The 11,715-nt window shown below is 42.1% G+C and overlaps 1 protein-coding gene across 2 annotated transcripts in view; it reads right to left on the bottom strand.

The window, feature by feature from the left end:
* Window positions 1–591: 591 nt before the first annotated feature.
* The window catches only part of LOC137643795 (uncharacterized), a 185,455-nt gene continuing 174,331 nt past the window's right edge, over window positions 592–11,715 (bottom strand). For both annotated transcript variants that reach the window (XM_068376479.1, XM_068376480.1), the window contains exon 5: window positions 592–2,771. In XM_068376479.1, coding sequence (XP_068232580.1) covers window positions 1,698–2,771 — 1,074 coding nt within the window. In that variant the 3' untranslated portion in view covers window positions 592–1,697. The remainder of the gene's footprint in view (window positions 2,772–11,715) is intronic.

The raw sequence follows: 11,715 nt of genomic DNA, 5'->3' as shown, positions 1-11,715 counted from the left end.
CGTCAATTGCATTCTTGCTAGTGTCTAAAAGGAATGTAATGAGTATAGCTTTATTTACTGATCAAGTGAAGATTATTTGATCAATTAAAGCTAGTCTATGTATAATCAACGACGTATAGTTTGCATCAAAATAAAACACAACTGTAAGGAATTTTGATCTGATAAGGACAGACTTACAAAGTTCACAGCTAGTGTTTATTAGAGCAAGACAAAAAAAAAATTAAATTTGAAAATTCAATTGAATCTATTTATGAAGTGAATGTTCTTTACCTCCCCACCTGTGATTCTGAGGACGATTGTATTTGCAGGAGCCAATTACATGCTTAGAAGTACAGTAGCCAAAATTTTATTAATTAACCATGAATATAAAGTAAATTTGTAGCCGATATAAGTCAGATGTTTGTAAAGACGTAAAAAGCATGGAATGAGCGTCCTGATGCGTTTCACAAATATAATACCATGAAATAGTTGTCCTTGTACTTGCTGTAAAGTTTCCTTTACCCTATGTGTATATTTCGAGTCAGAGTTAAACAAAAATTCCCAGTGAAAGCTTCATGAAGATCTGGCTATATAACAGGATTGCCTCCCTCTTTTTCTTTTAACCCTTAACAGAACATTTACACCAGATGTTTTGGTAAATTTAATAAAAATATTTTAAGCTACAGCTTTAAAATACTAGTCCAAGCAAGTCTAAAAGGAAAAAATCTCTTATTTGTTTCATTTTTATACAAGTTTGTTCTCATCTATAAATAATGAATACAGTAGTTTACTTTAGGTAGTAATTAAACATTTGCTTCTGTTGTTGGTGTTTAAAAAGAGCATATTTCATTGAGCAATTTCTGTTTTTCAATGTTTTCAGCCTTGAAAAGTCAGATCTTCCTAGACTGTAATGAAAAAAAAAAATTGTATAACTGAACATTTATTCTTTTGGTTATATTTGAAACAAAGTATTTAATTTTAACAAGATAAAATATTTTAGTTATTTGAAACCATTGTAATTATAAAATTGTATGATTAAACATTAAGTTGAAACAATGGTAATTTTTGAATCTGTAATTATAACAAAACAAATTTTGGTTATTTGAAACCTATGTATTTAATTTTAACAAGATCAAACAAACACTGATAGTCTACTCTGTCTAGTCAGTTGTATACATGCAAAATTGTTTTACATATATAATTGTTCGACATCTTAAATACTTTCACATTGACAGTTCTGAAAATCCCTTTAACGTTATAAATTTTAAAATTTCAAAGGAAGATCTGATTGTTTTTATGTATATATGGGAATGTCACTCATATTTGTTCATATTTAAGTATGTCATATCTCTGGGAATAATGAAAAATTTGTTGAACTCATCTGTGAAAGTCCTTGGTGTGTACATATGAAAACATCACCTTTCCTCATGAAAATGTTGCATGGGTATATAAAATTATTAGGATTTTACAGTCAAATTAAAAGGTTTTATTTAATGATGTGTATTATTGCAAAATTTATGGGTTCAAAAATAATTCAAGCTCCAAGCAATACACAACTGAACATGTCAAAATTTTGGAGTTTTTTAATATACTATTAGAGCATTTAATTGATAAATTATAAATATTTATCATATAAATATTTTCATGTCAAGCTTAAATTTCTTTAAATTACAACTAAATAAATTTGCAGCTGTATTATGAAATATTAAATTTACAATTTAAGTTATAACCTGTTCAGGAATTACGGAGAATACATCTGTTTGATTAAGGATGCTTTCACCCAAATCATTTAATATTGTTAACTCTGATATCACCAGGCTCAGACTCTCTTCAAGTTCTGGTATAGCTACCTTTTCAACCTGCCTTATGCTGAGCAGCAAAGTAGCCCGATTTTTCGTAGGAAGCATGTTCATCCCAACGTCGTAGATGGACTTGACTATCCAGGTATGGTGCTTTGCAAGCGTCTTCTCATAAGCAGTGTCAAAAGCAAGTTGCAAGCTCTGATCAGGGTGAATTGTAAGAATGTACTCTAAGGTTAGAGCTAGATATTGCAAATGACGATGAAGACAGGTAAATAGTATCGTGGCGGAGAACGGATCAGTGTTATTTATCGATCCAGATGCAACTTCAAAGTACACCATTTTAAAAAGTTTATGGTAATCAAGCTTTTGATCACCTAAAGTATAACTTTCCAATTGGTTAACCCTGTCCTCTAGCATCCTTGTCTGAACAGCTGCAAACCCACCAAAGCTGCTCAGGAAACTGTTCAAGTACCTGTACATTTGAATATAACCTGGCATTAATATATCTTCAGATTCCTGGCAAAGCAAAATGGATTTGAACAATAGTTTAAGTAAGAGAGGCTTTATCTTCCCACACGCTCCCGCTACTTTAGAGTCGAGCGAGCTACATACCGACTGGCGCGTGGGTTTCGAATTGCCTTTTAGGGAACCATCTCCATTCAAGAGTGGATTCATGAACTCCTTTCCTTTAAATTTTCCTGTAGATGAATGAAAATCTATTTCTTCAGCAAAGTCTTCCTCACCAGGTAACACCTCGTAAATGCTTTCTAGCTCGGCAGTATTAAGATTTTTATCCAGCAAGAAACCATCTTCCTGGAACATATCAATTAACCCTTCAGGTTGTCCTATAGGGGTTTCGTATTGCTCTACGTGAATGACCCCATCGGTGATGTCACTTCCGGAATTGTAAAAAAACTGCAGGTTGAAACCGAATATCATAAGTGTAACCAAGATTGATATTGAAACCACAATGAGCAGCAATACAAAAACCTGCAAGAAACAAAGCATGATTAGACAAGCAGTTTATCAATATTTCTAGTAAATTTTGATCCAAAAAAACAAATCTCAAAGCCTAACTGATTAACACTTGGACATCATCAATGGACAGTAGCCAATTAAAGTTTTTGTTCCAAGAATATTAGATAGAAATACTTTTATTTAAAAAATTTTTTTTTTTATATAAAATCAATTACAAGTTTCATAACTATGCTAATGTTCACATTATTTCATTTTGGAAATGTCCAAATACATATGGATTGTGTAAGCTTTCTACAATAGAGGTACCTCCATTATCAGTTTGTCAATATGAAAAAAATTCTCGCATAGCCCTTAAGCCCAAAGGGACGCCCTTTCCATTTTATAGGAAAAAACTGATTTAAAGAGGAAATCTAATACTGTACTGTAGTAAAATACTTTGTGAGCATAAATCTCAGTTTCAGACCACATGCCACCACTTATTGTTGTATGTACATGAAAGTGTATAAACATTTTCGTTTGTTACACCCTCTTCTTGTGCCATAGATGACATTAGTTTATCAAAAACTTCAGAGCACTATAGATGAGAATACTCAGCACCAGTATATTGTACAGTGCCATGTGTAAATGGAGCTAAGGCTGGTGTAACTTTATTCGAGAGCCGTTGTGATATTAGACCAAACTGACTCCATGCACACTTACTGGTAAAACTAAAACCTAATCAGAGATAAGTAGAGGGGTAAAGATGATGTGGAATAGAAATAAAGAATGGAAGAGTAGCAGGCCCTAACTAGGAAGTAGGAAGTCCTGGAGAAGCCACAGTCGTTTTACGAGACTTATTGCAAGAGCCGTTTGTAGGGGAAAGGAAAGCTAATTATTCACCTATGTAATGTAAGGTATAAGAAGAAATCTAGTTATTTGGAGATTGGAGATGAACAATTTGGTCTTATGCCTGTCACATCAACAGTATCCAATGTTTGTATCATATTTAAAAGAAGAAAAAATATGAAAAACATTGGTTGCCATAGCAGGAAATGTGAAGGTACTATGCGAGAGAAAATGTAGATAAAATGCATTCAAGAATTGATTCTGACAGTTATTTAAAAATAGAAACAGGGGTAAAGATTGTTGAATCCTCAATAAGTTCCAAGATTTCTTTAGAGACCTTGCTGCTTTAACTTGGTCATTAATTCAGTATTCCAACTTCCCAAGGCATTCATGAATGGTCACTAGTACACACATTTGGCAGATTGTATGGAACTTTCCAACTGTGCTGAAATTATTATACTCTATTCTTTCTTTTTCAGTTGTGTATCATTTGAAATTCTGGTTGGTTTATGTGTTGAAACACACGAAGAAGTCTACATACCTCAGTTTAATAAACCTTAAAGAGCTGCAATAGATGACAGTAGTGTAAACCATTCGTAGTTGAAACTGCTGCTTCACTGGAGGTCATAGCATTATCCTTGACCTAGAATGGCAAACCAGTTGCCTTTTCCTTCCGTTGACTTACGCCTGCAGAGCGCTACCACTCTGTTGTTGAACAAGAGGCATTTACTATAGCTGAAGCCCAACATAAGTGGCACCACTTCCTGATTGTTCAACACTTAACTGGGTACTATTCAATAGTCTGTCATCATATCTTATTGCACCATTTTTCTACCCAATCGAGTGCTCTATCTTTTGCTGTTCCAAAGAGGTGGGCAGCTACAAAATACTATTATTTGTTTAGATTGGCTCCCCGCAGGGTCATTCAACACCACTTGTGTAACAACATCTCTTGAGGTTATCCTCTGTCTTAACCAGTTTTTGTTCTTCCTCTATTCAGGGTGACCTATTTCCTTCTGGCAAGGGAGAATCCCCAGGGCAGGTCTTCACTACGGTTATGGAGGGCATTGTTAGTGGTCTGACTGTCACTCACTCTCCATTTATGCAGTCTAATTTCATAGGTCTGAGGTCTCTAGTTAAAGAAGCTCATGAAGCTCTTCTGTGATTTTAGATGCCTTCTTGTTTTGCGATGGTTGTAGAGTGGATGCCTGGGATCATTTGCTTATTTGGTCTTTTCCTTTCTAGCTATGGCATCTCAACGGATGTCAGGTGGTGTGATTCTGGCTAGTCTGTACAAAGCTGGTAGGGATGTTGCTCTCGGCATACCAGTGGTTAGTTGGCAGGCTTTATTTAGCTCGGTATACACTTTTGGGGTGGCTTGATCTTTCCCAAACAGTAGCACAAGATTCTTCAGTGGAATAACTTGAGTGTTAAATGCTGTATACTTTAAAGTTTTGTCCATCAATTCCCCACTCGGTGGATGCTATTTTTCATAGTGCTTGGTAAAATGCTTCTTGAAAGTCAGTGTTCTATTAAGAGTGACACCAAGATAGAAAAGACTAGCTGTGGATTTTTTGCAGTTCTACATTTCCTTATTTTAATTTCAGTTTTCTGTATGCCGGGTGGTTGTCAAGACTAAATGAGCATACCTGGGTTTTTGGACGGCATCTCCTAAGATGCCATTTTTTGTAATATATGATAATGCCCTCGTCACTTTCTTCAGTGGTTTTAAAAACCATGACTGCATTGAAGTGCAGAGATCGTCAGCTTATATAAACCTTCGGATGTCCTGGAGTTGTGGTAGGTCTTTTGTGTAGAGGTTGTATAATAATACGGCTAGGATGGAGCCATGTGGGAGACCATTTGTCAGATTCCTCCACCTACTCTTCTTGCCATCCATTTCAAGACTTATAATTGTGATTCATGTTGGAACACAAGATATGAGAAAGATGAAGAATAAGAAAATACTTTGTTGGAGATTAGAACTATCCTTTTGTGCCCTTGCCATCTCTCTTTCACCCCGACTTTTGCAGCCTCGTCACAGATGCTCTGTCTCAGTCACTACTTAACATAGCGACAAGCGACATGGACGTTGAATTCCACCATCTGCACATAGCCCGGTGCTGGAACTTTCTCTTTTTCAATGGAAGTCTTGAAGTTGGTTATCTGCAGGTGTGCTACATGTTGAAGTAAAGCCATGTATCATCATTAACCGAGGTTACTTGCCCATTTGAAAGCCTCTATCAACTTCAAGAGACTACTGCCAGCCAAACGAAAGAACAGCTATATCCTCACAGTCGTAGATGAGACAGCTGTTTCTTACTCCCCTTCCCCTAAAAAAAAAAAAAACACTGAAACTACATCAAACGTTTGACTTCCTTTTTCTGTGTCTTTGGAAATGCCTGTATGCATCCACTTGGACAGTGGCTTAGCTTTTACCTTTGATAAGTGCCAAAAGTTTTTACATGATCGAGAGGTAGCAACTAGCTACTTGTCAGCACATAATCCCTGTAGTTATGGACAGGTGGAAGGCTACAATAGCTTCAATTATCCTTACATGCCAGAGAGCTTTCTGTTGAAGACACTCCTTTTCTAGCGAAACGCATTCTTTGGACAAGTATTCCCCCCGTGGATGCTGCGTCAACAGTCTAACTGCTGCTTTGAAGTGCAGTGACAACATCATAGTACTAGCCACTTCTAGAATCCGTCATATTACTACATGCCAACGGTCGGTATGCTCAAATGTGACACACAAAAGAGAGGCCACAGTGTCAATCCAACGACTTTCCTCTCCAGCATATTGAATTACCGTGCCTCATGCACCTCCACATAACGAAGTTGCCACACCACCAGCAATAATTGATGGGTCTTCGAAATCCCAGTAACTGTACCCCTAAGTGCAAAGAGTTTAGGGAAGAGTGCACTTAGTATGTGGAGGGGTTCTACAGTGAGAAGGATGCCTTACTACCTGTCTGGTTATGAACGATGCACAGTACTACACTGTTGAGCTAATTGCTATACAAAATTATACTATAGGAGGAAGAAAAAAGGGAGATGGGAAGAATGTGGTGAAATTGTACGCCTGAATTGTTTGGTTGTTTGTTTCATATATGTATTTTGTGTGGATAAGTTTGGTTGATGGATGTGTTGAAGCTTCTGAAGACCACTTACATCTCAGAAATACCAGCAGAAAGAGTGTAAAAGGAAAGCTGGAGGAGTGGATAAGAACAATAGAGGTAAAAAATCTAAAATATGCCAGTATGACTAAGAGCCTTAAGATTAATAAAGATAAAAATGGAGACATTAGCTGGTAAAAAAATTTTTTGGGGGGCTCAGGCCATGTCGTCCTGATGGAAGGTTCCTTCAGTAGCTTCCTAAGGGTATATATGACTACAGTAGATATTCCCAGAGAATTGAACTAAAGGTTTGACAGAATTCTAACTTCTTGCGCGAGTACCCATAAGGTTTCCCTTTAGGATATCGTATAATAACAGGGGACGTATGCTTGACACGCCACATAGCTATCTGCACCACACATAGCGTTTACGCTTCGATGGGGAAGTTGGTGGCAAGTTATGGGAGGAGCCGATACAAGGTTCTCCTCCTCAGCTACTGTTACAGTACTCGATGACGTCATGAATGACGCCATGTTTGGCCGCTATCTTGGCTGACGTCACGACCATGCGACATCTCCATTCCTTCGCTTGTAGCGTCTATGACCAGGTGGTTTTTCCCAGTTGTTCGCTATTAGTTTCATCATGTCGCAATCTTCAGCCTCTCCTGCTTCTGCAAAGTTGAGTACCATATTCTTATATTGTATAAATCAGCTCTGGCCTTAAAGTAATGTATTTTTATCTTTAAATACTATGTTTTGTGGCGGAGCTGTTGCCTTAACCGGAGGCATCTCTGACGCTGTTGTTCGCACCGCATGCTTTATTTAGTTAGCCAGAACAACCTTCCCGGTTTCATAACTAATATCAGTATTAGTTATTTAGTCTTCATTGCGAGGAATTAGTTATATTATGCCGATAGTATTCGTTTTCGGCGAATGTAGGTTGCCGAATCTACGACGCTAGAAGTACTAGCCTACCCCCTAGGCTCGATAGCCTAAGCGTTTTAGTTTACTTTCATGCATGATATAATAAGTGTTCCTAGTGTCAAATTATGAAATGAAGATATTAGGCATTTATACATATAAGATTCAGTGATTGCATATGGGTTTTTCTCCTTCTAGGAAGTATACAAAGGGTTTCGATGATCTTGGTAGTCGTCTCCCTTGCCCCTAACCTAAGGCTTAGGGCTTTTGTATACTTTCTCACCTCCCCGGTTACCTTCGTACTAAGGTAATCTCTCCTCCCTCTGACTTAGCCTAGGCTACATCCTAGCGCTCCTTACCCTGAATCGCATTCAGGTGAGGTTAGGCTAGGATTTTCTTTCCCTACTCATTGCCCTAGTTCATGAGCTTTGAGTTGGGGACAGAACCTTAGAGTATCAGTGGTTTGCCCCCAGCTACCCCATTAGGGGGATGAACTCATTTTGGGGTCCCCGTTGGACGGCAATAGGTGGGGGCCTCTGCCCTTCCCCCCTAGGCCACACCTGGTAGGGTTACGACCCTTCCTCCCTGTGACCTAGCGACTTGTCCTACACCATCCTTCTCCGGGCTGGGGATATGCTTCCCCTAGCCTAGGTTAGGCAGGCCATGGGATTCTGTTTCTTTATAGTTTGGGACAGCATGGCAATGCCGTTCTTTTACTGTACTAACCTACCCTAGGCTGGAGAACAAATTCTTCCTATATTTGGGATAGTGCCGTTACTGAAACAGAACTCCCCCCTGGAGTGTTGGGGAAGGCTCACACCAACCCCTGCACTCCTTCTCAGGACCCTTTTCCCCGTCCCCCTCTGTCCTTTGGTGATGACCTAGCCATCACACCTCTGTGCACCGTCCTACAACTCGACCAAGTGCCAGCGGGTTGTGGGGTCGGCCCGGTCCTTTCGCCTCTTAGTCCGAACTGCTAAGCTTCCCGCATATAGTTGAACTATGGGATAGCGTACGACAGGTCAGTCTGCCGGCAGAAGACCTCCCTATCTTAGAGTGTTCTTCGGCCCTCCCTTGGAACGCCATCCGCAACTCTAGCTAAACTGCCAACTCGGTTGCGGCTGGATGGAAGCCCGACAATATTCTTCCTTCCATTTGAACCCTCCTTCTCGAGGAAGGCAAGGTTAGGGTAGTGAGCTGCTGCCCTTCCCTCTTCCTTCCTCCATGCTTTCTCTCTCTCAATCAAGTGCCGGTCCACTGCACTCTGCCAGCAACGGCCGACAGCTTAGCCTAGGTCTCCACTCTGGCCCATAGATTGAAGTCAGGGTTGGAGTACCTACAGCTGGTTGCCTGCTGACTGCCGGGGGCCGCTGTCTTGCCGGCGGTCTGCCATCAATCCCAAAGCTCTCGCCCTTTCCCCGCCATATGTACTGATGGCTGGAAAGGGTTACTCTCTTTCGGAGACTCGTCGGCGCCTGGTGTACTCCCGACACGTCGGCGGGTTGCCGGCTCCACCTAATTCATGTTACGACAGTGGACTGTCACTTTTTTCTACCCTGCCGGCAATGCGCCGGCAGTGCCTATTGTATAGCTATATATGATAGCCAGTACATCTATGGTATAGTACATACCCTAGTCATTAAACTATGGTGTATAGTTATGCAGTAAATTCTTTCTAGCATACTCTGTGCATCCATGCGCAGTCCCTTGACGGGACCTACTCGAATTGGGGATAATCATTTCCCCTTTTCACTATGCTGAATGAACTCGGCTCTCTCCCCTTCACCATTACTAATACCCTGGAGGAAGTACGTACTAGCTGTGCTACTTATCCCTACTGGATAACTTCCCCCTTAGGACTTACCTGAAAGAATGCCCTAGAGTTATTAGTGGTGTAAGGTCGCGGCAATTGGCTGGGCGGGATTCACAAGTATGTGTCTTTCCTGCTTCATTTCCAGCTTACCTATCCTAAGCTTACACTTGGAAAGGAATTTTATATGGTAATTGAAATTACTTTAAGACTAATCTAAGATTGCTTTAAGTCAATGTTATAGACTTCCCAATACTCATGTACCCCTTTCTTCTTTACAGGAGGAGTATATCCGGTGTGAGAGCGCCTTTTGTAGTGTTCGGCGCCCGGATTTCTACGGCCACTTGGCGTGCCGAACCCACGCCAGTTGTTCCATCATCCAAGGATCTCTTCGATATTGGGACCCGCAGGTCTGCACTGTTTGCAAGGACCTGCCCAACGAGGTGTTCGAGGACCCCCCGTCAGCGGAGGCCCGGGACATTGCTCGCGAGAAACTACGCAAGTGGGTGCGTGGTTTCCAGAAGAACGCCAAGCACATGCCTATCACGAGTGGCAGGATTTTTGTCAACAAGATTGGCGCAGTTCCCCTTGAAGAGGTGGAATTCTCGCCGAGTTTCGAGGCTTACCCGGACTGCTACATCCGTCTCAAGTCCGAGCCCGTTTCCAAGGAGGAAACCGAGCCTAAAGAGGTCATCGTGTTTGACCATGCCAAGGCTCAAGCTCTGCTAGCCGGCTGCTTAAAGAGCAAGGGCTACACCAATTCCAAGGTGCCGGCCCTAAGCAAGAAACACCCGTCTTTTCTTGCTCCTGCCACCATGGTCTTCCCATTCGCAGAGAAGTCCCTTGTAGCAGTGTTGAAGGTGGTGGAGGAAGGGAAACCCTGCCCTACATTGGAGGAATGTAGGCCCCTCTCCCTCGCCCTCCCTCCCGACGACAAGAACTGGAAAGACATCCAGTTAACTATCTCCGTGGGAAAGTTGGAGGCTGACATCGCTGGACGGTAGTTCAACGAGAACCTCCCTAAGCTCTCCGATTACCTTCTACGTTAGGAGCAGGATACGAAAGAGAGGCTGGCTGCCTCCCTTTCCCTCCAGGTGCAAATGGAGACGATGGCCGGGGAACAACAAACCCCAGGCTTCTACATGGTCTTGGCTAAGACCCACCTCGCCACCCTAACTAAAGACTTCTACAGCTTCATCAGGGCACGGAGAGCCTGCAGAGAGTTTGTGTTTGTGGATGCCACCGTCAAACACGAACCACGGAAACTGATTTCCTCCAATCTTTGGGGGAAAGATCTCTTTCCCAATGACCTCGTGAAAGAGATCGTTGACAGGGCCGCCACGGAGAACCGGAACCTTCTCCACAAGTGGGGCATGTCTAAGAAAAGGAAATATTCTCAGGATGAAGGCCCCCAACCTAAGAAGAAACCAAACAAGCCTCGACCTCAGTAATGTCAGGCTAAACGCCAGTTTCCGGCACCCACCGCTCCCCAGTTGGTGGCCCAGCCCCAACAGACCTTTCAACTGGTACCCCAGCCGGTGATGGCTCAGTCACCAGCCTTCACGCCTGCCTACGAAAGGCAGTCTACTACCTTTCGTCCCAGAGGTAGAGGCACCGGCAGAGACTCCTTTGACGTCCCTCCAGAGGGAGAGGAGGAAGGGGAGCAAGCGGCCGAGGTGGTAAACCCTCGGGCAACCAGAAGCAATGAGATGCTTCCGGTGGGAGGACGACTCCGCCTTTTCCAGGATCATTGGACCTTCGATCCCTGGGCTCACAGCATCATCAAGAACGGACTAGGGTGGAGCTGGGTAACACCACCACCAGCTTTCCACCAATTCTTCCAACACCCCACCCCCATCCTGGAAGAATACGTCCAAGAACTCTTGAGCAAGAAGGTGATCAAGAGGGTAAAGTCTACCAGGTTCCAAGGAAGACTATTTTGTGTTCCCAAGAAGGACTCTGACAAACTCAGATTCATTCTGGACTTGTCCCCTCTCAACAAGTTCATAGTGAACAATAAGTTCAAAATGCTGACTCTTCAGCATATAAGAGCCCTACTGCCTCAAAAGGCAGTCTCGATAGAAAGGCATACACAGTCTCGATAGACATGGCGGACGCCTACAGGCATGTTCCAATGAACCGCCAGACCACCTCCTACCTAGGATTCAGGCTTCAAAGAAGATAGTACGCCTTCAGAGCCATGCCCTTCAGGCTAAACATAGCCCCAAGGATATTCACGAAGCTCGCAGAGATGATCGTTCAACAGCTACGCTTACAAGGCGTCC

Source organism: Palaemon carinicauda, chromosome 7 (genome assembly GCF_036898095.1).
Source record: "Palaemon carinicauda isolate YSFRI2023 chromosome 7, ASM3689809v2, whole genome shotgun sequence".
In the NCBI taxonomy this organism is placed as follows: Eukaryota; Metazoa; Arthropoda; class Malacostraca; order Decapoda; family Palaemonidae; genus Palaemon; species Palaemon carinicauda.
Note: the sequence above shows the minus strand (reverse complement) of the source record. Positions and strands in the feature narration are given on the sequence as shown.